General features: G+C 41.0%; 1 protein-coding gene across 2 annotated transcripts; it reads left to right on the top strand.

Moving 5' to 3' along the window:
* The first annotated feature begins 97 nt into the window (after positions 1–97).
* On the top strand, positions 98–17,857 carry TNFRSF11B (TNF receptor superfamily member 11b). Of its 2 annotated transcripts, none has more exons than XM_010709257.4 (5): positions 98–419; positions 9,575–9,944; positions 14,544–14,738; positions 15,156–15,380; positions 16,660–17,857. In XM_010709257.4, exons 1-5 carry the CDS (start codon positions 390–392, stop codon positions 17,046–17,048), a joined length of 1,209 nt encoding a protein of 402 aa, XP_010707559.1. In that variant the 5' UTR covers positions 98–389; the 3' UTR covers positions 17,049–17,857. The 2 variants fall into 2 exon arrangements, with proteins under 2 accessions (XP_010707559.1, XP_019469773.1); XM_019614228.3 differs by lacking the exon at positions 98–419 and adding an exon at positions 445–674.
* Positions 17,858–27,818: the final 9,961 nt, after the last annotated feature.

Here is a 27,818-nt window from a genome sequence, read left to right as displayed (position 1 = left end):
CTCCCCACCAAGCCAGCTGCGTAGGGGAGAGGGGGGGGAAAGACAGACAGACAGACAGAGCCCAATTAAACCCTCCCCTGGCCGGCCCCTGACACTCCCTCCTGCATTTTCCAGTCTGTGGTTACAGCACTCAAAGAGTTCCATTAAATCATCAGATTTTACAGGTTCCTAAAAAAAAAAAAAAAAAAAAAAAGAGAGAGAGAGAGAGAAAAGTTTGGTCATAGTAGGGAATGAGTGATCAAAGCTGAGCCAAAGCTTCCTGTTACACCGGGACTATATATATACCGTGTCTTTAATGTTGGGGGATGTCAGCAGGCTGCTAGGAGGCTGGAGCACTGGCTAGCTCTGCCTGATTTCCCAGCGCGCTGAGGTTTCTTCCACCAACCACAATGAACAAGTTCCTGTGCTGCACGCTTGTGGTAAGTCCCTTCAGAGAGGTAGATAGGGCTTGAGATGGATTGCAGCTTCAGAGATGAGGCTGAAAAGACACAGGGCTTTTCTATTGTATTTTTGTTGCTGTTGTTTTCCTTTGTTTTTGTTTGTTTTCTTTTTCTTTTGCCTTTTCTCCATTTTCCTGGTGAACACTTTTTGTTTCATCACACTGGGCTTTCCTGGTGAGGTTTGGACACGTCTCACGTCAGGAAGGAAGCAGAGATTTTGATCCCTTTCTTAAGGTAGTGGCATGATTTACTTTTGTTTTGCCTTCTTTCTTATCTTCCTCTCACCCTTTGCAAGGCTTCGTTGCGCTGTACTAATACAAAATACTGTATGTAGGAATGAGTTTAAGAAACAGCAGGCTGGGATGTTTGTATTTGATTTACAGAAGGTCCATCCCTGCGTGTCTGTGTAGTCGTTCCTACAGTGGCACAAGGCAGTGTCTCACATACTGAGTTGGCTTTCTTTCCCTGGAAAACCACTGTGACTCCAGAAAAAAAAGTATGTGTGCTTATTTTGGCTAAGAAAATTCAGCTTCTTGTGTAAGAAAATGATGAATTGGGAGCTGTGTCTGTACTTTTACAGAAAAAAAAAAAAAAAATGTTATTAAATCAGGTAAAGCCCTTATTAAATAAGTTTTTGTTTACTTGATGATTTACAAAGATACTTCCAGATGCAAATTTAGAGATGTTAGCAGTGCAATAAATTTTTCAAAAGACCATTTAATCTATTTAGCTGTGTGGAATTTTATATGACGCCAGTTTAATTAAAACCTGCATGCAGCCAGATACTGTGTAGCATCTGCTTGGAGACTATTCACCTTTTGGATAAGAAAACATTTACAAAAAAATATTAGAAAAGTACTGTTCATAGTAGGATGTTATGTGTGTCTGCACAATAACTTGTTTCTCGTTTGTTTTGGTGAGTACAGGGACATTAATTTTGTGGTAGAACATTAGAACTGAGTTCCAGTTATTCTGAAAGCTCTTTATAAATGTACCAAGATTTCCAGGATCTGATGAGTAATGCATGTTTATTACTTTCTGTAGGACTTTCTGAAAGAGCTTTTTGAGAAACAAACCAAAGTAATTAATGGTGCAAGAGAAGCAAAAACTGTCAGGCTCGTGGTTGGCAAGCTGAAATGCAAGACAACTTTTTCATCTAAGGCGTGACATTGCACCTTCTTTGTCTATGAGGAAGCACAGAAATCTAATTTGGACACTTTGGCTTCTTATCTGTGGTTGCCATAAAGTACTCACATTAGCATTTTGCTTCTACCTAAATGTAGTGTTCCTATTCACGTTCTTTCTTAAAGTCATAGTTTTGGGTGAAGTTCATCATAATCCTTGGCAGTGGAGTCTCTGAGCTGAAATATATCACAGTGACAGGAGTGCATATCAGAGAGCTTCATCATTCAACTCTTTTTTTTTCTTCCTATTTAAAGGCATTTATTTTATGTTATTGTGAAGTGTAAGTGCTGTTGGATGTTCTGTAGCTCTGAGGATAGTTTGAATACTTGTTCTGTAAGAACACACAGCAGGAGGCACAGGAGCAGTTCAAAGTTGTGTGTGTTTGGCTTAAATGCCTTGGTTTTGGATTCACCATCACTGAAAAGGATGGTTTGGACATGATGTACTTTCAGCCTTGGCCTCTTTGCTGAAAGTTTCAGCAAGGAGACCTGCTGTGGTAATGCATACATGTATGTGTTGTTTGTTGGAACACTAAAACAGCTTACAAACATACAAGCCTTATGAAATAGGCTGAATTGAAAGAAATTCCCCAGAGCTGGATCTTGTTACTTGTCACGTAACTGTCTTGACCCTTAAACTTGACCTTTCTCTATTTTGGATCTCTGGGTGCATGTGACATGCTTTTTCTGGCCTGCCTGTTGGGTTTGCTGTGTGTAGGCAGCCGTGGCTTTGCAGCCTGAGAGGGTAGGAGTTATCTTTCTGTCTGACTTTCCTTCTTTCTTTCTTTCTGTCTGTCTGCCTGCATGTGTGTTGGTTAAAAATAAAGCACCAAAGTTACCAAAAGAATTTTAAAAGTTGTCGGAATTTAAATTAGACACGCTTATCTGATCTCATAGAAACTTTAATTTTGCTCCTTTGGTAGTTAACTTTCATACTAGTAGATTTACTACACTGATGATCTTTCTGGGGGAAAAACACCTGTTCGCACATAGTATCAGCCATACTGTTTTTCTGCTAACTGATATCATTAGTTCTGTTCAATGCAGCCTGTAGTCACGTTGGTATCATCTCAAGTTTCTGTTAGCTCCAAGTCTTGATGTCACACTGATGAATGATGCTCAAAAATAAGATTTATGGTTAAGATACATCTTTTGGTGAGTAGCTAGTTAGTCTTTCCTACTTTCTCCCAACACAATCTTCAAGTGAAGTGCAGCTGTCATAAATGAAGGCACACAGCCGCTTTTCAGTTGAATGTCATTTTCCTACCATTGGAAATGAAACAATTGTTTAGACCCCAGAATTGCTCTGAGTGACAACTGTGTGTTACAAAATCTCTACAAGATTTGAATTGCTAACATATCATATTCCTAGGAGAGAAAGAAATGAAGATAGTGGTCGATATCCACACACAGCTCAAAAGTGTCACTAGTTACATTTCTTAAATAAAACAGTGGCCACCAATCTGCAAAGTATCCTCTATTCAAAAGTAGGTCCTCTAACATGCAGAGTGAATGGATTGCATTGAAACAGCTGGCAGAATGGAACAGCTTTATAAGCAGATCTGAAACCAGCAAAAATAACTCTGTTTTAGCTATTGTTGTGTACCTGGTGCTAAATTGTGCTCTGCTGAAAAAATATTTCCACTGGGCTATGCTAAGAGAGCCTGCTAATTATGAGCTAAACAGTTCTGCATATCTGTCACCCCAAATAATTTACACTTAGTGATTGCACGGTCTCCCACCTGAAACAGAGGGGTGATGAGGATGAAATATCTCCTAGCTGGCCAGATGGACATGGCTCTTTTTTCCCTAGATGAAAAAAAAAAAATTAACAGCTATTTCCAATAGATGGCCATGGATAAGACCCAGTACGAAGAGTCTTGTACTGGATCTGCAGAGGTTGTTTCCAACCTTAATGATCCTATGATTCTATAAGCTATTGGTTAGATGAACCTCTGTAATGCCATTCAGTTCCATATTCTGACAGTAGGATTTCCCTGGGTTCTGGGCATGGGGCATTCTGCCTAAGGACAGAGGGCCTCCTGCCCTATCTTTGTGCCAATACCTTGTGTAAAGAGCAAAGTAGGAGAGCTGTGAGGTTTTACTTTCAACCCAACGCAAACACTAGGAGCAATCTGACAAATGCCTTGAACAATTATTTATCAAGTAGGAAAATATGTTTCAAAATAGTTGTGAAATGCAAAACAGAAACAGATTATCTTTCTCAGAAAATTAAACATTCTCCTTTGTCTACAACCCCAAACCACAACACCAAGCTATATAATAATATTTTCATATGTTGAAAAAACACTTTCTTTTCCTTCACAAAGCAGTGATTTAAGGGGATGATGCTTGAAAGATTATTGCTTTATGGGCTTTGTCTTCCAGTTCATTTTAATTCAACAAGAAAAGACAAGCAGCTCTTTGCCTTACATTTAAAGATGAAAGAAAAGGGTGTGTACTGTTTTCATGCCCTTTTACAATCACATTATTTCTCTTTCAAAAGCATCTTCGAAGGGCTCAAATAAATGGACTGCAAAATCCTTTTATGTGAGGATTGAGTGTTTTGTGTATGCTGATTGAAGATAGTATGGAAAAATATTGCTTTAGGCCTAATGTATGGAGTGACAGAATCAAAGAAATGTTGTTTAGCCTTGAGTAACTCATTTTGGCTAAAATATTGTAAGTACCAATACATAAACCCAGAGCTATTAGAATATTTTAAAACATGAGTCGAATTTTGATATAATTCTCTAAGCTAGACTCCAATATGGTTATCAGCAAGTCCTGCCTTCATTTGTCTCAGCATATACTTGCATGACATTGATTTACACCAGGATTGTGTTTTGATATTTACAGTTTATCCTAACTACTCGCATGGAAATGGCCATCCTAAGAGGTGCTCAGGATTTGCCTTATGGAGATGATGGAAGACTGGGTTTTTCAGGCCTTTCAGAACTGGGCTCGTGATGCCCAGCTGAGATGAACTTCACCCAGTAGGTTGATAGATGTAGTCAACGATACTAGATTTTTTTTTCTGTTGTTTCAGCAATAATTTTGTTACTGATTGCACTTCCTATTTGCAGAACAAAATTAATGAACAAACTGGGGATTGTTTTCTTAAATTGAACCTTGCGTTTTGCTAGCATAGGAAAATCCTTTGCAATTCAGGACTTTCTGAATCAGTCCAACAGTTAATTTGTTGAGATGAACAAGGTACTGAGTGTTGGGATAGAAAGGATATGCTTATGTTTTAAAATTGAAAAAGACTGCCTATGTCTATTGCGTCCATCCCTCAGCTTTTCCAGGAAACCGAGCAGCTTTCAGAAATGCATCAAGAGCTATGCTTAAATTAGTTGGGTTTTTTGCACCTGCTTCTTGGTAAAAGGCTATTCCTGGACTTCCTCTGACAAGAGAATCCCCCTTTCATTTGCCAACATTATCCTTTAACTGAGAAAATTCTTCTCTTGCCCTGTGTTCACTGTCTGTACTGAATCCATAGGTACTGTTTTAACTTGCCAAGTTATTGAACAGTTAACATCTTCTTAATGGCAACACTCTCCATTTCCTTCTCATCTCTCCTGACATTTCTTCTTCTCTGCATTAACCTCTCCTAAACAAGAATGAACAGAATTTTATACAATGTATTGAATGACAAATCCATAATTCTAGCCAAGGGCAATTTTGATAGACTCCAGCTGCAGTTTCTTAAGAGTTTAAAAGGTAAACTGAGGCCAGACTTCCAGTTTCTCACTTCTTTCAGGCTGGAACATGCCTTTTTCTCCAACTAGTTCAAACAGGTCAGTGACAGCATGATTTTAGGAGAAATCTTGCTTTCATTGCAACTGTCAGGAAGATTGACAGTTCAGGATTAGTAAGTTCTGATCGACACATTTACAAGTGCTCCAGCAGTGCTGGTTTTTTTACAGCAGAGATTCAGGAGTTTAATACTTAGTGTCTTTATGTATGGACATCTAGTTCAATCAGAGGCTTTACATGACAGGGGATTTGCTACCAACTTGGTCTTAGTGTGGCTTAGGAGGAAAAATGGCAGGAATGACATAAATACATTTTATTAGCATTTTAATTTGGTCCAGGAACATGTCTTTGAATGGCCTCTCCTGATCATCTTTATTTGCTGTATTTTAGTCTGCACAGCAAAGCAGACTTGGAGTGCACAAGGTGGATTTACAAAAATAACCTGGATTGATGAAAGTAAATCCAGAGAGATGGACTCTGGAGACACACCAGATGCGCCGTAACTGCATGGCAGCAGCCTAAAGTGAGTCCCAAACAACCCCCACTGCTTCATGTGGGTATCAGGTATTCAGCACCATCTGTTCTGCACCACAAATTTGCTGTAACAGGTGACTTAGCTTGTCATCCAAGCACAACTGGGGGGATGTTCTTTAGCATGTCTTCTGCTAGGAGACTGGACAATTTAGCGAAGTTCCCCTCTGACTTATTCCATGAGCTGAGGGACAGGAAGCTTTTTGTTCTGTTTGTGCTATGTCACTGCAGTAAAACTGTAAAAAATACTTGATTACTTTCCACCACCTTCCCTGCTTTTTTGCAAAACTTCCGAAAAATAGCTTGCCTTTATTTTGATGCTTGGCTTAGGTTCAAGGATAACTTCTGATTTTCAGTTTACGTATTGAAACCCGTGATAGTCACATGTGTTAGCTGCTCTCTGTCTGAATAGAAGACAATCTTCTGTTATCTAAGCATTTTCAAGGGATCTATAGCAGTTCTGTGAGGAAGGATGATATTGGGGATTGGAGTCCCGAAATGCACTTAGCAACATACTAATGGCTGTGCTGGGTCTGAGAAAAAAATGATCCAAGAAAAATCCCTAAAATGCCCCATATGCTGTCTATAGCATGGATTGATACATAGAGGAGGTGTAAGAGAAAGATGGAAATACAGTGATATTTTTCCAAAACACTTTCAGACTCATGCAATTTGTGGTTTGTGATTTCTTGATTAAGAGGTGATGTTTGTGTTTAATTGCCCTTTATTTGAATGTTCCTCCTTTACTCTGTCCTGCTGAATTTGGCACCCAGCTGCACATGGTGTCTTGTGGCAATGAATTACGGCAGGTTGCTATACTGATAGGATTGCAAATGTCAAACAATAGTAGTGGTGTCTAATACAGCTCTGTGTTGAAAATGACGTATGAGATGTTTTGGTAAAATACTGAGATACTAATTGCATTTATAGCTTTGGTTTGACTGGAAGATCTTTAGCCATAATTATTTATGAAATAAAAGAGTTTCTGCATACATGAGGTTCAGCCTGTGATTGACAGATTATTGCAGCTATATAATTTGTGTTTCTGGAAAGACAAGTGTGATGTGCTTTTCTATTAAAAATGCAAAGAAAAAAATGAAATGCAAAGACTGATAGTCTTGGTGACACTGATATATTAATCCTATTAGCATGTTTATTTGTTACACTCATTTAGATTAATAGTATTTTGCTTGGCAGCTATTTGTACTTCCAGAGTTAAAGCTTAGCACAGTCTCACACATATTGTTCAGGTATGTTTTTGTTCCTCTCAGTCTGGACCTTTTGAAGTGAAATAATTTTTTTACCAAATGATGCTATAATGAAAATTCAAATCAATTTCTTTCTGCAGCTGTGTTGAATTGACTTGTTTCACATGGCAGTGGGCTCTTCAGGAAGGGAGTACCTCCATTTTCCCCCACAGAACACCATGCTCTTACGTCTTGATTAATGAAATTGAATTCTTTTAACCCAGGAAACTTGCCTTCAAAAGAGGCAAGTGAAAGGGAGCTAATCCTTTCACTTGCTTCTTGTCTGTGATTTCCAATGTAAATTGCCAAGGAAGAAAAATAGACACTTTGTTGTCATTCCTACTTCCGCCTGTTACAGAGGCAATTGATCAGCCTTGAAATGGTTCGTCTAACCATTCAGTGCCTGAAAATGTGTAAGCAAAAAGAGAAGAGGCATGACCTGCTTGTCTGGTTGCTGTCCCTGATCATTTTCACAGTGTCAGATCTTCATCTATGTTTGGTACTGCCTTGGGTTTCCATGCATATCTGCACAAAACATGGGTTTATTCTTGTCTTTGTGGCGTTTGTCCTTTGTATTGCAGACAGTTGTGTTCTGCAAATGGAGTGCGTTGGACTCTGTGGGATGCTGTAGTATCTATTACAGAATAAAAGCCATTGAAGAAAAACTGACTATTCGCATCAACAATTGATGTGTTTATCAAGACTTCCTTATTACTAGCATAATAGACATAGATTTACCAAGGGTGGATGCATTTTTCATAGATGGAAAGCCATTCACATTCAAAAAATGTGCTGCACCCTCTTGTTAAACAGACTGCATGAAACAGATCTAGTCATTTGAGAAAAATGAGCTATAGATCATCAGTAAACTTCAATGAGCAATAAGGAATTTCTTACAATGAAAGAGGCCGTACATTGAAAGTGCCAAAAGAAAAGTGGATTCTACAAGTGTAACAAAAAAAAAGCAACTAACAGAAGAGATAAGTTACTGGATTTAGTCAAGAGTGGCCAGAAGCGGTGGGGAAAATCCATACTGTGTACATTTCATTCTTTAGCTCGGCTGTGTAACAAGTGGATTCAAAGACAGTATGAGAATGCAGTTAAGAATATCTTGAATTCTTAATTCGGGCAATGTTGCTTAGTGCAAATTCAATGACTCTTGTTAGCGCAGGTCGTTGTCCTTTCCAGCCTTAATAAGAATGCTGCTGCTCTGTGGCATAAGTGAGGCCCCTAGTTGAAACCCTTTAGAAAATCTAGAATCTGAATGAATAGGAAGAGTTAATTCCACATACACTTTGAGGATTCTACATTGGAAAAGAGGAAAATACGTTCTTGAAATGGAATGTGCAACTCTATGTTAACTCACTAGGCCAAAAATAGCAGTAAAGACCATCAGGGCTGGATCTTTAATTTGAACAGATACATAGAAAAGTTTCTTCATTCAGAGTCAGTTTGCTGCATGATTCTAAAATGTACGCATTTTCAAAGGGAAGCAAGAAGTATGTCAGGGTTCTCAGTGTGAAGGGCAAGCTCCTGGCAAACCCTTTGGGGCTGTGCTGAAGGAAGTAAACAAGAGAGAACTTTAGGCTGGTGGGATCATGTAACCAAAATTTTAGTGACAAGACCAAAATGATACGATATCAAGGCTGTCTGTACAGAAGGGCAGGGCCACCTCAGATCATTAGGTCCTGAATTGTGCCAGCAAAACAGAGTTGGAGGAAGCAGAAGGGCTTTTGGCCAGAGCTGGACTGGGTCCTTGAGTGGTGCTGAGCATTTCCTGCCTGTGCTTTTAGATAGGAAGTGGGAGCATTAGAAGACCTGTTCCAGTTTGTGTGGATAAATCCTTACCACACCTTTAATCACAGCATTCTCTACCTCTGTCTGAAGCTACCTCATCCTACTGACAGGGAGTGCCGTGTTGTGCCCCCAGAGCTGCCACATTTCAGTTCAAGATTAAATGGAAGGCAATAAAAGTCACTTATATTGTTCTAGTTGGGTACCATCTTTTGAAGGTATCTGTGCTACTGGTATGTGTCAGATTTGTTTGCTCAGATACTTGCTATTTCTTTTGTTTTTGAAGTGATTGATACTCAAGAACACCAGAACACATAATCCCTGACTTGCTATGCATGGAATGTGGTGCCAATGGAGCAGACAGGCCAGGTCTACAGGTGCCAAGAGTCAAAAGGTCATTGCCCAGTGATATTAAAAGGGTGTAAGTGAGAAAAAACGGCTCAGTAAGATCCTAAATTTTTCTCATTCTAAAACAGATGTGGGAGAGACCAGAAGCCAGTCTAACACAAACGTGTTTTTGGAGATAGTGACGTGGTTAGGCTCACCAAAATGTAGGTTTGTATGTGACTGTAGTGCTCACTGAACTGAAGCAAGCAATGTTTTCTTTTCCTGTGGCTAGCTCTTGGACATCTCGGTCAAGTGGAGCATCCAGGACATCTCTCCCCCCAAGTATCTCCATTACGACCCGGGGGCATCTCGTCAGGTGATGTGCAACCAGTGCCCTCCTGGGAGCTACGTAAAGCAACACTGTACGGCTTCCAGCCCAACGGTGTGTGCCCCATGCCCAGATCAGTACTACGCCGAAGACTGGAACAGCAACGACGAGTGCCAGTACTGCAGTGCTGTTTGCAAAGAGCTGCAGTACATCAAGCAGGAGTGCACGAGCACGCAGGACCGTGTCTGCGAGTGCATTGAAGGCTGGTACTTGGAGCTGGAGTTTTGCTTGAAGCACACAGAGTGCCCTCCTGGGTTTGGCGTTGCACAGCCAGGTATGTGCCATTTGTCAGGAAGCACAGAGTTAATCAGTACTCTGCGGTATGTTGGAGCTCATGGCGCTTACAGGATTAGGAAACAGGCTTGACCAGGTGAAGTTACGGGACAGTAAATTATAAAGGCAGTTGAACCCTCTCCTAGGCTGCCGCATTTGAACTGTAGCCAAAGGAATGTTTCTCAGTGGAATACCCCGCTCCTCTAACTTAATGGCAGTAACTTAATGGCGGCAGCAAATGTAGCAAATTGCACTCTAATGAGAAACATGATGGATTGCCTCTTTTAAAGGAACATTATCTGTAATGTAGTATTTGTGTGTGTGATAAATAATAATCTTTTTCACTGTGAAATCTGCCGTTTCAAGCACTGTGTATCTTAACAAACACCGGGACCACTAAGTGTTTGACACCAACTGTATAATTATAACAATATTAATATAGCTCTAGCAGCACAGCAATATGTGGTAATAATTAATTACCAGCATCCTAAGTGGAACTCTTAGGGAAACTGTTACAATTATCATACAAACAACCTTTTTTTGTCAAGCAGAGTGGCACTGCACGGTTTGTCTGGTGGGGATAGAGGGTGAAGCAGTGCATTCCAGTGGAGTGTATTCTTCATTTGAGACAGCATGAATTGTTAAACCAGTAATAAGCTCTTCTCTCTAAACAAAATTCATTATTTATCATTTGGCAAGTGTCACTGCCCAGTTTAGCTCCAGTATTTAATACAGCCTGAAAGAGTTGTATACTGTCATTGTATTGAAGACTGGTAACTGCCCAGAGGAAGGGAATATGGAAAATCAAAGCATCTCCAATAAAAACCTGTAGGAAGCCAGTCAATGACTGCCCTAGTTGATACGTATACAAAGTGAGAAACACAAGGACTGGCTGTAAATTTAGAGACATGCTGAATAATAGCTCAGGAGTCCTCTCTCTGGTTATGAACATTACATTGGAGAACTAGTCTGATATAAGGAGCGGTGTCACTGATTACCATTGCCTGAGTAATTGGCTGGGCTCTCTACCCTCATCCCACATCTGCTCTTGCCACCATTAAGCATTCCTATACAGTTCCACTGGCAGTAACCATGTTATAAACTGTCATTAACCTAGATCCTCACACCTTGTGGCTTGGGTTAATGAATTTGCATCACACCTTGACAACAAATCAAGAGGGGACACAAAATTCTCAGAAAGCCCACCCAGGAGAAAAGATACAACCCTACAAACACAGTGAAACCATAGTGGACAGATAAGAATCCCTAATTTTATAATGAAACAAACTTTAGAAGATAAATTGTTGAATCATGTATTTATTGGAAAGTTGGTTTCCAAAAGCCCATCAGAATGAACAAGCTAAACCTAAGCAGACCTCAAACAAGGAATGAAAACACTATAAAAATTAATTATGTCTTCCTGTGCCAATAGGCGGGTTTTGAGATGAGGCATTGGCTAGGAATTTAGTAAGCATGGATCACATTTTCTTTCCACTTTCTGCTACGTGATACTGTTGAACTTAGTACTGATGTAAATTCAGATGAAAGAAAACGTGAATATAGAAGAATACACTCCCACTACCACACACGGTGATAGTGTGGTTCAGAGCCTAGTTCAAAGCATAAAGAATTAGAAGTGAAATCCGACTGTTGCCCTGCTGATGGCAGCTACATTGGGAAGATACTTTACTTTGGTAGTCCCCACTTCTGCATGTGCATTAAGGCTTTGTTCCTTGCTGCTGCAGTCAGCCCTGTGTGTGGCAGAGCTTTCCAAAGCAATCCACTGGGAATCAGGACTTCTGCCAGGCTGTTATCTCCCAGCTGTGCTGCTGCTTCCTGCAGGAGTGGGGGATTCCAGTCACCCTGGAGGGAGCGGCAGAAGGGCAGCCATGATGCAGCCCTGAACAAGAGAAGCCAGATAAGCAGTGAAGAAACTGGAAAAGTGGGGGGATTACTCTATGCTCAGAAATGGATTGCCCGTTTATTTCCTTCTTGTGCTGCAAAGGTTACAGGGGAACTTCTGAAAGGACCAGCTTACCGTTTGCAGGGACTCTCCTCTCTTCCTCTTCCTTGCTGGTGAAACACAGAGTGTCTGTAGAAGGGAAAACTGCTATGTGTTCAGACTTCTCAGAAAAAGTAATTGCTGCTTGCTTAGGTGCGGGTGTTGGTTTGAGTTTTGTATCATCTGGAGCCTCCAGCAGTGTCTGTTGGGAAGTGAACGCCAGGGCTGCTATGCATACAGCCTTATCCAGCCCCTCTGTTGCTGGCTGCATAAATTTGAGGGTTTGGGGGGATTGACAGTGTCCAGGGCCTCTGATTTCCAGATGCACAGCAGCTAAAATTTTCCCCTTTTTTTCACCTCGGGTCTAATGGAAGAGCTAGATCATAGAATCAAACAGTCCTTAGAGTTGGAAGGGACCTTTAAAGGCCATCTAGTCCAGCTCCCCTGCAATAAACAGGGACATGCACAGCTAGATCAGATAGCCTGGGGTCTGGTCCAGCCTCACCTTAAAATTCTTCAGGGACAGGGCATGAATCACATCTCTGGGCAACCTGCTCCTGTGCCTCACCACTCTCACTGTAAAAGACTCTTTCCTTATATCTAATCTAAATCTACCCTCTTTAAGTTTGAAGCTATTTCCCTTTGTTCTATCGCAGCAGACCATGTTAAAGAGTCTGTTTCTCTTCTGTAGATCTCCTTTAGATACTGGAAGGCCACTCTCAGGTCACCTCAGAACCTTCTCTTCTTCAGGCCAAACAGCTCCAGCTCTCTCAGTCTGTCCTTGTAGGAGAGGCGTTCCATCCCTTGCACCATTTTTGTGGCCTTCCTCTGAATGTGCTCCAACAGATCTGTATCAGATCAGATTATGTATTTCATGGCTAGTTGAAAACTCCTGACTCTTTTTTTCCCAAATAAATAAAATTTACTTCAAAACTAGAGCTGTAATAAGCATCCACATGTAAATACTACCAAGATACACTAGATGGAGGCACTTTCATATTCAAATAAGATTACTAATTATTATTTGCAAATAATATTAAGCATGTGCTTAAGTCTATGTTCAGTAATGCAATATTATATAGTAGAGCTTAGGCACTTGCTTAAATGATGTCTGCATAACTGTGAATTAAGAGTGAATATAAAGCAATTAAAGAAATTTCAAAGCCAATCCAGTTTCAGCCCCCTCCTTGAGCAGGTCTGCCACTCATCAGCTCAGGCTGCCCAGAGCCCCATTTGACCTCACCTTGAACACCTCCAGGTATGGGTCACCCAGAACTTCTCTAAGCAGCCTGTGCCACTGCCTCACTGCACTCTGAATAAAGAATTTTTTTTCTGTCATCTAATCTGAATCTCCCCTCTTTTACTTTAAAACTGTTCCCCCTGTCCTATCGTTATCTACCCAAATGAAAACTTCATTTACCTCCTGTTTATAGGCTCCTTTAGTATTGGAAGACCACAGTGAGATCTCCCCAAAGCCTTCTCCAAGCTAAACAAGTCCAACTCTCTCAGCCTTTCTTTGCAGGAGAGGTGCTCCAGCCCAGTGATCATCTTCTTGGCTCTCCTCTGGACCCACTCCAACAGCTCCACATCCTTCCCATGCTAGGGTCCCAGGTCTAGATAAAGTACTCCAGGTGGGGCCTCATGAGGGCAGAGCAGAGAGGGACAATCACCTCTCTCCCTGCTGCCATCACTCTTCAGATGTAGCCCAGGATACTGTCAGCCTTTCAGGCTGCAAGCTGACATGCACTGCTGGCTCATGTTCAGTTTTTCATGCACCAGGGCTTTGCACCCAGTCTGTACTCATATCCCTGACTCAGAAGTGCAGCATCTTGCACTTGGCCTTGTTGAACCTCATGAGGTCTGCTTTTTGAGCTTGTTCAAGCCCCTCTAGATGGCATCTTTTCCTTCAGTCATATCAACTGCACCACTCAGTGTGGTGTCATCAGCAAATTTGCTGAGGACATAACTATGTCTTCTAAAGCAGCATGTAAATATATCTGTATGTGTATTAAATGTTTTTCATATATTGAATGGTACTTTGAATATTTTATTCAAGCCAGGAAAAAATTCAAAATGTTGGTGGAATTATGTTTCCCTGTATAATTTTATACTTCAGAAGTGGAAATACTTATCAGAGGGTCTTTAGTTGATACGTAGTTGAGTTATTTTTGGCTAGAGCTGAAGTTATCCATTTGCGTAAGGTTCTCTGCAGATATTACAGAGTACAGTTTAGCAGAGTCTTGTGCCATTTAATTATTTTGCACAGTGTTAGTGTGGAAGAAAGATGAAGGTCAGACATCAGATAACATCTGAATAGATTCAAGTAATTAGTATCTTAAAGATCCTTACAGGAGTTGATAATAAGTGCATCTAAGAGTTCTGTTTATTCAATTAGTCTAGCAGGAGCATCATTCTCTGAAAAAATTATTAGTTTTTAAAACTTAATGTTTGTTTTTTTTCCCCTCATAATGAGTCCTTTATAGATTAGAAATACGAAAATGAAGTGATCACAATTTTAGAAAGAATGTATATTTTCATTTTTTTTTTTACCACTTGAGTTTGCATGTAATTGAGTGCATTGTTTTCTTGTTTCCACAGGTACTCCTGAGAGTGACACTGTTTGTAAAAGATGTCCAGAGGGATTTTTCTCCAATGAAACATCATCCAAAGCAGTCTGTCAAAAGCACACAAACTGTAGTGCTTTGGGTTTCAAAACAGCATTAAAAGGAAATGCAGTTCGTGACAACATCTGTCAGGAAAATACAGATACATCACCTCAGAAATGTGGAATAGGTGTGTATCATATTAAACAAAGTCTGACTTTGACTGCCACTGAAACGAAAGCATCAGCATTTATGATGAAAATAACTAGCCATTTGCCTGATATGGCAGTGGCTGGAGTAGAGTCTTAATTCTTTCAGGCCAGACTAAATGGAACTCAAGCACAGAGAGCAACAACACTAAAAACCACTTCCTAGTTTTAGTGATTTTAACTGTTTTTCCTTATTACCCTTGCTGCATGCTGTGTAGTCCAAAGACAAGCAGGGCAACAGAGATGACACTGATGGACATATTATTTTGCTATGAGCAGCCTGCTCTAGCTGTAGTTGTCCCTGTTCACTGCAGTAGAATTGGACTAGATGACCTTCAGGGGTCCCTTCCAACTCAAGCGATTCTATGATTCTATTTTTCTCTTTCTTTTTGTTTCAGATGTAACCCTGTGTGAAGAGGCTATGTTTAGGTTTGCTGTTCCTACTCATCTCACACCCAACTGGCTGAACACCCTTGCGGACAATTTGCCTGGGACAAAGATCAGCACAGAAAATATTGAACGGATTAAACAAAGGCACAGTTCACAAGAGCAGACCTTCCAGGTTTTGAAATTATGGAAGCAGCAAAACAAGGAGCAGGATACAGTCAAAAAGATTATTCAAGGTACCTGATATTGTTAGCACTTACATTGAGAGAAACCTAATTGGCATTTTAAAAATTGCTTGGGATCGAATTCCTTCTGGTGATGTGTTATGCTCTGAGGAAGTCCCTCAGGGCTTGGCAGAAATTTATTGATGCAGTAAGCACAGTGAAGCTGAGGGAAGGAAACTTTCCTGATCAGCTCAGAGAACTGACTTCTTCACAGACACATAGGCCCTTGGGAGTACATGTGGTGTCACAGCCCATATTCTCTTTTGAGGCTGTACAGCATACGAAGAATTTTGATTAGATAGGGGGAAAGCATTTCCCACTGTTACATCCGAGCAGTGGTTAGAGGGAGTAGGATGTGTGCAGCTGAGAGTGCAATTTGTTTTTATTATGAAATGGAGATTGACAGCTTGAACCAGGACATCTATACAGAGAGTGGGAACACATGAGAATACAGAATATACAGACATGCTTTCTCTTCCTTTTCCCTTCCGGGACTTATTTGTCATACCAACTGATTGCTTTGTTTATGCTGAATCTGCCAAGACAGGTGTCAAAGTTGAAGCAGTGCCGCAATGTTAACATGGGGGCTGTATGAAAGCCAGGCTAACTCTTTTTGTGTAAGCCACCATCAACAACCACCACATTTGAATGACCTTTTGTCTACTGAGAATAGATTTGAAAAATGTTACAGAAATGGTTTTTTTTTTTTTGCTTCTCCTTTTAAATATTTATGGCTATGTCAGATTGTGAGGTGTCTAGAACACTTCAAAACTTAAAATGACTACTTTAACAAAGCTTGCCTAAATATTTCTGAGGAAGAATAAATTTTTCATTCATTGGAACCAAGTATTAGAAGTCCTACCATGTACACAGAACATTATACAAGATAAATGAAACGGGCTTATGGAAATAAAGACTTGCTAGTAACTTTGTATGTAATTTGGGGCTGTTTGTATCTGCAAAGTTAATTACATTCTTTAGTTCTTTTCAAAATTGGAGCTTAAAAAAGCCAGTATTGCTGTGAGAACTACTTGAAATAAAAAACCAAATTGAGAAGAAATATTTACCTTGATATTTTGGAAGCTTTTTTGCAGGTCATTTTAAAGTTATCATGCACTGTAGAATCATAGAATCATAGAATGGCTTGGGTTGGAAGGGACCTCAAGGATCATGAATCTCCAACCCCCCTGCAGCAGGCAGGGCTGCCAACCTCCACATTTAATACTAGACCAGGCTGCTCAGGGCCCCATCCAAGTTGTATTTATGTCTCTTTTCTTTTTGCTTTCTATAGATATTGATCTTTGTGAAAATAGTGTCTTAAAACATCTTGGCCAACCGAATCTCACCTTTGAACATCTCAACACACTGATGGCAAGTTTGCCAGGCAAGAAAGTGGGAAAAGAAGATATCGAGCGCACAATGAAACTGTGTCAACATGCAGAGCAAGTTCTGAAGCTTCTCAATCTGTGGAGAATAAAGAATGGAGACCAGGACACCATTAAAGGTTTAATGTATGGACTGAAGCACTTGAAAACATACCACTTTCCAAAAAGAATCATCCAAAGTCTGAAGAAAGTCATTAAGTTTCTTCACAGATTTCCAATGTATAGATTATACCAGAAACTCTTTTTAGAAATGGTAGGGAATCAACTTAAATCAGTGAAAGTAAGATGTGTCTAATTCAAGTTATTTTTTATTCTCCACTGACAATTTTGCCTAATTACTGCCAGCAGTAATTAAACTGGAACGTTGTTTCCCTACATTATCTCTTTCTATTTATAAAAATGCCAGACTGGAATAGCTCTAAGTCTTTTGCAGTGTTCTTGGAGGTTTTTTATTGTGTTGTTTGTTTGTTCGCTCAGTTGGTTTTTTTGTTTTTTTTTTTTGTTTGTTTGTTTGTTTTGTTTTATTTCTTAATCACTTTTGTAAAAGCTATTAGCCCTGTTGATAACACTAAGAGCCTGATTCTGCATTTTTGCACATTCAGAGTTGAAAAGCCCCACTATAGTCACTAGAGGAGAAAAGAATGCTGGACCAGGCTCTAACGCAGTATTTGCTATTTATATTCTTTGAGATATAAACATTTTTGTTGTACATATTTATTAAGTTAAATGGAAATTGTATGAAACTGAATTTGGGGGAGAGAAATGAAAAGCACACTGTATATTTTCCTGTTATACAGAAATGATCCCATATATTTTTCTGGCAAAATTTTGTAGCATGCTCTAAGAAAATCTTTATTTCTTTACATTTGGTATTTAAAGAAATATTATTACTTAGTTTTATTTGTATAACTTGTGTTATCTTTGGGTAGGGATGTTTTAATTTATCCAATGATTTTATCTCAAATGTGGTGAAAATATAAGTGACCTGAATATTTAAATATTCTGTGAGGAAGTGAATGTATCGTATTTAAGAAGCTGGATTTTTACATAGAGTTTCATAATCTTATTTTATAAAACAATTAAATTTTTCAGATTGCTTTTTGACTGATGTTTTACTCCTGACTCTGAAGTAGGAACTACTAACAAGGACATTCCCTGTGGATTTCGATGCTTATCTTGGGCTTGGCTCTCCACTGCTCTCTGCCTGGTCTAGTAGTTAATATGTGAGCCAAGTAAATATTGACCAGCACTGGATTTTCATGGCTTCTGTACAAATGTAAAAGAATGTACAAAGTGTTAGAGTATCCAAGTTCAGAGAGCCTGGGTGGATGCGATGCAACCGGTTACAACTCCATATCTATAATGTTGTAGACATACGTGGCCAGCATCACTCTTGGCCTGGTGTCATTCTTGGAGAGCTCACAACCTTTGCCCTGACCACAGCTTGTAATTTCATGGAGGAAAGATGATGCACTGACCCTGCGGAGCTTGGAAAGCCTCACATATTGCCACTGTGTTTAAAGGAAGGGAGCAAAGAGAGGTCACATACAAAAAAAAAAAATTCACTTTTGCCCTCAGCTGCAGAATGAGACACCTGCAGAGAGATGGGCAACTAAAAATGGGAGCAGAGAGAATATGAATGCTGTTATTAAAAGCTCAAATAGTTTTAAGGATTTCATTCACAGTGCAAGGTGGTTGCAGGGAGAGACTGCTCTGTTTCTTTCTTCAATCTACACAAACGGAGCTTAGATATTCAACATATTCCTTTCCCTTGTGGAAAGGAAGGAAAAGCCATTAACCTTGCGTGACAGATATTCCAGTACAGCAGATGATAGGATTTTAAGCAAAGAATGAGGAAGAGAATCCTGTTAGAAGTGATAGGTTCTCATCAAAAGGGCTCTCTTACTGAGAGTGCAAATGAGATGTCTTGCCTTAAAATACTTGGGTTTCATTTTTCTCTGAATTTTCACATTACTTTTGGGATCCAAGTGCAAGTATTCAGTAATAAACTCCTCCTTATATTTCTCATTTATCAGTGTAGCTGAAAAATGATGTTAAACACAAAGAAAAAATCCTACATTTGCCTTGGTTCATTCAAAACCAGTTACACGCTCTTACAACGGGAACTGTTAGACAATTATATAAGCATATAACTAAATAGGTTGAAAGATGATAACAATGGAGTCTCAAATTAGAAATCAGAGCTTAGATTTTTCCAGGATTCTGCCAGGTGTGGAAGTTTGGGATGTAGGTATTAAAAATAGAACCCTCGTCCTGCTGCCAGCACCATTAGGGTGCTGCAGCACAATGGAGAGGGATGCTACACACCTCTTACAAACATTTCCATCTTGATCCTTTCTATGTTAGATCTAATACAAGAATTCACCAATTGGTAGTGTATACTTACAATCTCAAGAAGCAATGTGGTAAAAATATCTTTGGAATTAATTTATTAGTCTAAAAGGCCAGTGGACAACACAATTGCTTCTTGCTCAACACTTGATTTTTACTTTTTTAATGAATGCATTTAAACTACCATATTGCAACTAATTATGTATAACTCATTATAAATAACATAGTAAATGTTTGTGGACCTTTGTGAATAACAGTACTGCAGAAGATGCTCAGAGCCACTGAGTATAAGTCATGCTGTAGTGGCCTTGTGCCATACTTCAGTATAGCATAGCCTGTATTAGTTTTCCTTTGAAACTTCACTGTTAAACTATTACTTGTGCTTTTTAAAATAAGATATTTTTTTTTTTTTTTGCCTAGACATAAAGGTACATTCCTGATGAATTATGCTTTTTAGAGCTGATTCAGCTAAGCAGGTGTCCACACCAAGGTAGGCACTTCTTAGCCAGCTATGCCTCATTTATCAATTCAGCTGTGCTCAGCTGGAAGGAATCAAACACTTCACATAGTGAGCAGCCGATACTTTAACTGTATTCCCTTCCCCAAAGAGCCTCCAGCCCAAAATAGCCAAGACAAACAAAAGCAAGACCCAAGATAATGAGGGAGAGATGAGGCAAACAGAAGTGGGAGGGTTGCTTGGAAAAAAATGTGGGTTTGGGGGGTGGTTTGTTTTCAAGGAAGGTTGCAGGAGGAAAGAGGAGGTGTGAGGTGGGAAAAGAGGGAGACTTGAGGGATGGGGGCATGTGGCAGCAGTCAGAACTCAGCCTTGAGGTGGAGGGATGCTGTGCTCCAGGTGCTCTGACCAGGGTAGCTGTGCCTGTTCCCTTTTCAGCCTTGCTTTGAGCCAGGCTCAGGTGAAGGGAGATGTTTGGTCAGGCTTCAGCAAGTGGGGATGTTAAAAAGCAATACTACAGGCTTAAAACAGAACCTTGCAATTCCAAAGTCTTCTATAACCCATTTTTAAAAATCTATTTCTTTTTTTTTTTGAGACTATCCTCCAGTGAGGCAGACTCCTGTGTCTCAGAAAATACAAGATGTTTTGAGGTAGATGAGAAATTAAAGAAGAAACTAGATATTGAGCTCTTTAATCATCTGATATTTTAAGCTGTGCACATCACTGAACACAATAAATTCCTGGTCCCCGACTGTGACTTGTGAACGCTCTCATTGAAAAATTGCCAATCAATAACATTGTCTGCTATAGCCTGAACATTTTAAATAGTACTTGATATTTGCTAACTCTTAAAAAGTTGAAATGGATAACGAAGGCTCCAAAGATTGGTCAGGCATCTCTAACCAAACTCTGCATATACACACACTCGCACGCATGCTCACATGAACTTGCACTCTCACACACTATGAATACAACTTGTACCAGGATTCTAACAGGCTGCAGTGATGAATCAGCCCAACCAGCACCCTTCATCACTCTCAGACACCCATCTGCACATCCTGGTACAATGTCAATGTTGCAATCTCCAAAGTTGAAGTGTCTGATTTGCATGTAAATCGTCTTCAAAGTCCCTGAATTTTGAGCCTTGAATTAATTCCAAATGGTGTCTCAGAAGTAAGTAAATTTTTATAGAAAAAAGTTTTTTTTTTTTGCAGACTACCAGAAACTATTCAATTTTGGGCATATGTCAAATATGGGAAATACCCACCCTTCAAAATATTTCTTCACTCATATAATGTGATGAGAGAACGGAAGGAGAAAAAGAAAAGGAAAAAAAAAAAGAAAAGAAAAAATAAAAAGAGAGAGAGCTTTACATTTTTCTACCTACGTGTTAGAATCAATATTGGCTATACTTAGGGATAGAAATGTCTATAAAGCAAAGGATGTAGCTCCTGTGGAAGTGACTGTTCCCTGAGCAGTTGAAGGTCTACACTATCTAGGGGCAAGGGCTACTGGAGTGGGCTCAGAACCGCAGTGAACTGAGTAATTCTAGTTTTATATTAGAATTGAGAAAAAGTAAAGCAGGGGAATGCAACTTGAACATAGTTTATTCCACCCATCATCATCAAATACAATCCCTTGTATTTATGGCAAGTTTGCGTAGGATTCCTCTGTTTGTCTTTTCACGTTTAAAAAAAGTTCTTTCATACTACCACATTATTTTTTTAAAATCACCCTGACCTTTAGTACCTAGGAAGTTGTTTAAAAGGAACCACATGATGAAAGATTGTGGCTTTGGCAATATTTCATATATGAAGAGAGCTGGGTGGGGTTCAATAACCATGAACACAGAAAGTTCTGGAGAATACTTTTCTCTTTTTTCCCCCCTTAATCTAAGAGGGAAAACCTTCTTCCACCTCTAAATAACTACATAAACGTTCTGGCAACTAAGACATAACGTCATTCTGATAGTGCAGAACTTTCTCAGCACACAAAGCAAGATTTCTTTCTATTGATAGTATTGATGGATTGGTATTTGTACCATGTTTCAGCTTTGTCTATGACACCTAGGATGAGTGAAATGGTGAATCCCAGAGGATGAATAGTCCCACTGCAATGGAAACTCATTGTCAGTAAGAGATGGATCAGATCCTTGCCTTGAGGAGAGTCAAAGAGATCAAGGATCAAGGTGCCTGAATACCACGGGCTTGCAGGAGCTTGGCCAGAGCAAGGGAAGACGAACATAGATCCACATTTTCGGGAAGGGCGTCCACACTCAGGAGATGCGTCAATGCTTCAAGAAGGGTGTGTTTTTTGGATGGCAACAAAATAAGCTGAGAGTGGCTGGCAGCAGGTGAAGCCAGCGGGAAACCAGGCTATTCCGGTCTCTGGGAGGTAGAGAAGAGCAGCTTGGTTTCACACCGCGTGGGCTGGGAGACATCATAAGGATTCAAGGAATGGGTAGTTACTGCTGGTCAGAGGTGTTTTGAAAGTCTAACAAGACTGACTTGCTGAAAACTTATACAAACTGGGGGGAAGATCTGCTGGAGAGCAGCCCTGTGGAGAAGGACTTGGGGGTCCTGGTGGACAAGAAGCTGAACATGAGCCAGTGGTGTGCACTCGCAGCCCAGAAGGCCAACTGTGTTCTGGGCTGCATTAAAAAGGGGGTGGCCATCGGGGAGAGGGAGGTGATTGTCCCCCTCTACTCAGCTCTTGTGAGGCCCGATCTGCAGTACTGCATCCAGGCCTGCGGCCCCCAGTACAGGAAGGACATGGAGCTCTTGGAGTGGGTCCAGAGGAGGGCCACTAAGATGATCTGAGGGCTGGAGCACCTCTCCTATGAGGAAAGGCTGAGGGAACTGGGCTTGTTTAGCTTGGAGAAGAGAAGGCTCCAGGGAGACCTCATTGTGGCCTTCCAGTACTTGAAGGGAGCGTATAAACAGGAAGGGGAACGGCTGTTTACAGGGATGGGTAGTGATAGGACAAGGGGGAATGGTCTTAAATTGAGAGAGGAGAGGTTTAGGTTAGATATTAGGAGGAAGTTTTTCACAGCGGGTGGTGAAGCACTGGAACAGATTGCCAGGAGGTTGTGGATGCCCCATCCCTGGAGGCATTCAAGGCCAGGCTGGATGTGGCTCTGGGCAGCCTGGTCTGGTGGTTGGTGACTCTGCACACAGCAGGGGGGTTGAAACTAGATGATCATTGTGGTCCTTTTCAACCTAGATCATTCTGTGATTCTATGAAAACACAAGAAGTTAGAGAAACGATGCAGGAAAATTCCTCTGTGCCTCCAAATGTGTGCCTCTCTTGAAATAATCACAAAAAATTGCTTTGACAACTAAGAACCAAGACCTTGTAGCAGTATTAGGGTGATTTTCTGCTGACAGAGCCTGCTTATGGGCAAATGGTAGCAACAAGAAGGTAGATCAATGGCAAGCTGTAAAAGTGGGGACCTAGTGATGCTCCCAGATTCTCTGTACCCTGCAAGGGCTCTGATAATTTAAACTCGACACAAGGATGCCCAACCCCACAGAAGAGGATTCAGACCTGCAGGATGAAACTGTCTTTGTGAAACATGGACTCGTACCCGTGTTCTACCTCCTGATACAATGCAGACAAAACACCTAGCTTTTTGGGTGCAGGTGGTTGCTCCACTTCCTTGCCACACCTGGTGCTACTGATTCCCTCTTGCTCATGAGCAGATCCACGCAGGAGGAGGCTGCCAGGCTTAATTCCCTCCTTCCCTGTCTTGAGAGATTGCTGGGAAGAGGCCTAACTCAGCCTGGGGCAGAGGATGCCCCCATATCCTGCCTCCACCTGGAACAGGGCCCAAGCTTTCACTCCTGACCTAACCCACCATTCTGCCATCAGCGTGGTGGCTCAGCCTCCAAAACTCAGGGAGTTGTAGAGAGAAGAAGGTCTCCCCTGAGCCTCCTCTTTTCCAGACTGAACAATCCCAGTTCCCTCAGCTGCTCCCCATAAGGCTTGTGCTCCAGACCCTTCAAAGCTTCAATACCTTTCTTTGGATGCACAAGAAATAAGGTGGAATGTAGTCTCTAAAACGCTGTGTGACTCCAGAGCAGCATCACTGGTCCCCCATGTGCTCCCAAAGGTAGTGGATCTTGTTCCCTCATTCCCAGTTTGAGTCCACATAGGTCTGGAATGACTCCACAGAATTCTATGAGCATGAGAGCAATGAGAAAAGATAATTATGTAAAGCAGAAAGTGAGCCTGGGCAGCCAGCAGTTGTTTAGGGACTGGAAAGACGTCTGTGACCCAAGGAGCTCTGGATTCATTTATCAGCCAGAGTAAACAGTGACTTCTGTAGCTAAATTTTGTAACCCACGTATGACAGTAAGCCTGAAACTAGCTCACATATTCCATTTTTATTAATGATACCCTGATGTGCAGCATATCCTGACCATGGGAACCTGGGAAGTTTTAATCAGCACACAGAGGAGCTCTTATATCACTAATTTCAGAGCCTGGAGCATGAGACTAAACACTATATTTTATCCAGCTGCAAGAATCCGTAGGGATTATAAAGTCCACAGGTTTGCCCTTTTCTTTCAAAGACAAAAAAATAGAATATTTCTTCTTATTTTAACTGCGATAACCTCATATTAATTCCAGAATTTCCTTCAAAGCCCTCCCTGCGGTGATAATACTGAATGCTTGCACACTCTGTCCGGAGCCTGCAGCACGGTGTGGGCCTGCAGTAGGGCTAGGCTTCACCTGCAGTTCTGCCTGAGACTCTATCAGCCCCTTGTTCAGCACTGCAAACACAAATTCAAAATCAGCTGCCATTTGTTTGGGGTTCTGTTCAGTTAAACTAATCGAGCAACTGGACCTACTGAACACGTTTTAACCATGCAAGGCTGCACAGCAGCTTGTGATGGAGGGCGGTGCCCTGCTATGCTCTGTATTTACAAGGTGCTTTGGAAACTGCACTTCTTTCCACAAACATCTTCCTCCTCCCCCTGACACTGCAGTGGGAGGGTGCTTACAATCCTGAAGGGTGTAGAACAAACTCAGACACTCACAGAATGCTGAATAGAAAGAATCTGGCAACAAAGACGCCTGGGTTATATAAAGGGTAATGACTAGGAAAACCCTTCAAGTGGGAAAATACAGTCCTGAGAAGAATCATCATCACTCCCACAGTGCAGGTATTATAAGGTCTATAATATGCTCCAGTGAAATTGGAGCAACAATAAATCCAACACACACACAAAGCATCCATCCTGTTAGCTGGTTGGCCCTGCTTAAGCTTAAAACACCTATGAGCAAATACTTAATCAGCAGCTTCCTGAGTTTTCTATCATGCCTCAGGGATTCCATTCCCATAGAATGTTTAATGGTAGAAATCAATGTGCACTTCCAGAGTTGGCTAATTAAGCAGCAAATTAGAAGGATTATATTAAGACAATTCCTACCATTCCTCCATAGTCAGCTGTGTTCCTCTTTTGCAAGAGAACACTAGATTTAAATTCAGTGCTGGAGATATTTAACCTCGCTCCCGAGATGTCTCTGTTCAGCAGGTAGTATTCAGAAATGCATGGAGGGAGATGGAGTCATTTCCCCACATCCTGAGCACTTTAGAACTGTCTTGGCAAGGTGTTCCTTGGGGAGACAATGGGTCCTTGGCTCACCTACACAGTGCTAGGCAGCGGGTTTTTTTAATCTTCTAAATGTAAGGTGTTTTCCAAAAGAAACCCCAAATTATTGAGACATAACAAGCCAGCAGTGTTTCCCTGAAAAATCCCAAGTATTGAGCTTTGTGGGAAAGGATGCTGACTCACAGATCCTGGTGGCTCAGAGCAAAGCCCTGCTATCACTGTCGGGAGCTCAACTCAGGAAGGAGGAAGAAAGCTGTAGAAGTAGGAAAGCGAGAGGGAGGAAAGGAGAACTTTGTGTTTTCTTGTGATTAAAAGCTGTAAAGAGGTGAGTTTAGACTCAGTTTTAATATAGGAAATATGATATAGGATTTTTAATATTTTAATATAGGAATTTAGCTGATCTGCATATGTTTCATTCAGTTTTCTGCGGTGTGCCTGAGGAATATAATTTTAAATATTAAATTTTAAATGGTGGGTCAAAAGCCTTGAATAGAGTCTTATCATAGAACCATAGAATGGTTTGGGTTGGAAGGGACCTTTAAGATCATCTAGTTCCAACCCGCTGCTGGGACAATTCCCTCTACGACCAGGTTGTTCACAGCCCCATCCAGCCTGCCTACTCTAAATGTACCCTCTTCCAGTTTAAAGCCATTTCCCCTCATCCTGTAGCTACATGCCCTTATAAAAAGTCCCTCCCCAGCTTTCCTGTTGGCCCCTTTCAGGTACTGAAAGGCCTCTATAAGATCTTCTCACAGCCTTCTCTTCTCTTCCAAAGAGCCCCAGGTCTCTCAGCCTGTCCCAATAGGGGAGGTACTCCAGCTCTCTTCCTCTCCTTTTTTCCAGTCAGACTTTGAAAACCACGTCATCCTCCTTTCTCTGCAAAAAAAAAAAAAAAAAAAAAAAAAAACCTGAAACGGAGGAGAAAGTACTGATTTGTAATGGATGTGTTATAAAACTGCCTTCTGTGGAGGGCATTTGATGTATGGTGTGGTGTCTGTTGTTGTGTCCATTCTTATAGCTCATGGGCAGAAGGATAAGGCAATTTCAACCCCATGAAATGTATTTTTGCGTATTACATTTCTTGTCAATTATGCTTTAAGGTTTATGCTAGTAGTTCTTCTCATCTTGCTTCTACTGGGTTTGTAAAAGCTGTAAAAAAATGAGCAATCAAAAAAAAAAAAAGATTGCCACAGGCAAGTAAAATAGAGCCAATCTGCACCACTGCCAGCACAGATACCCACTGCTGCTAGAGGAAATGCTTGCAGTATGACAGCTGCGGTCTTCAGATGAAGAATTATACTGAAAAATGCTATTTCAGTGCTTATTCAGAGTAGGAAAATCTTCTTGCTTCTGGAAAGATGGGTTGAGGAGTAACGACTGCAATTTCTAGTGCAGCCATACCATTTGGGATGACCCAAGCAATAACCGCAGTGTTGGGAGTCCTCCCAGCCGCCCCACTCCATGTCTCGCAGCCATTTCAATCCTGAGAACAGCAACGACCAGAGAAATTCTTGTGGAAGCTCAGATTTCAGCTCCACTGGCTGCTCATTTCTCCCTCCAGGAGACATCACTGGTTGTGATGAAGGGGAATTTTGAGCCCACAGGGACGGGCACCTGATTGCCCAAAGAATCTCTGGGCTATGCTCATGTGTCTGGTTTAAGTCTGGTCTACAAGTTTTTCTGCAAGCACTTTTTTTGTGAATTTCACTGTGAAGAGAAATTTAATCTTTCAGTGGAGACCTGATTCTGGTCTTCCTCCGAGTTGGTGTTGCATGGCTGCCTGTATTGACTTGGAGTTTTATTTATTGAAAGTGTAAGAGCAGCTAGGCTCAGCACCCTGACCTAGGCATATTCCTCATGCTGCTGCAGCTCCACCAATGGTAGGAGACCATGAATAATAAGAAAAAAGAAAAAATTAGCTATCGGGTGGCTAGAGCTGCACTGTTAGCTAGACCAGAAGATCTCAGGAGGCTTCATATGTGAGTCGCTCTGAAAGTAGTATACCTCCTTTTATTTCTGTGGAAAATACAAGAGATGCAAAGAGCACAAAAACACTATTTGACAGAGCAAATTCTAATCTACAAAACACTATTTTTCAACATAGTCACCACCAGAAGCTATGCATTTTGCCAGTGGTGAACAAGAGCCTGCATGCTGTGCTTATAAAAATCTGCACTATCAGAGGTGACCACTGTTTCAAAGCTGCAATGACAGCATCATATATAGGAAAATGTTGCCCATGCAGTCCATCTTCCATTGGCTCCAAGAGGCGAAAGTCAGGAAGCGCCAAATGCAGACTATAGAGTGGGTGTGGTAGGACAGTGCAGCCCAGAACTTGCAGTGTACTCCACAGTCTTCAAACTGGTATTGGGTTTGGTGTTATTGTGTTGCGAGAGAAGGACTGACTTCTTCTCTGGTCTAACTCCGGATCAAGCTGATGTTTTGTCCAGGTCCCAGGAAATCCAGAAGAATCACCCCTTTCCTATCCCAGAAGACAGTGCACATCACTTTAGCTGCCGAGGGGTGTGTCTTGAAATTTTTCTTAGATGGTGAAGTCATGTCGCCACTTCATGGACTGCAATTTTGACTCCAGCCTGTAGTGGTGACACCACATCTTGTCACCAGTAATGACACCCTCTGT

This window comes from Meleagris gallopavo, chromosome 3 (genome assembly GCF_905368555.1).
Source record: "Meleagris gallopavo chromosome 3, MGAL_WU_HG_1.1, whole genome shotgun sequence".
Classification (NCBI taxonomy): Eukaryota; Metazoa; Chordata; class Aves; order Galliformes; family Phasianidae; genus Meleagris; species Meleagris gallopavo.
Note: the sequence above shows the minus strand (reverse complement) of the source record. Positions and strands in the feature narration are given on the sequence as shown.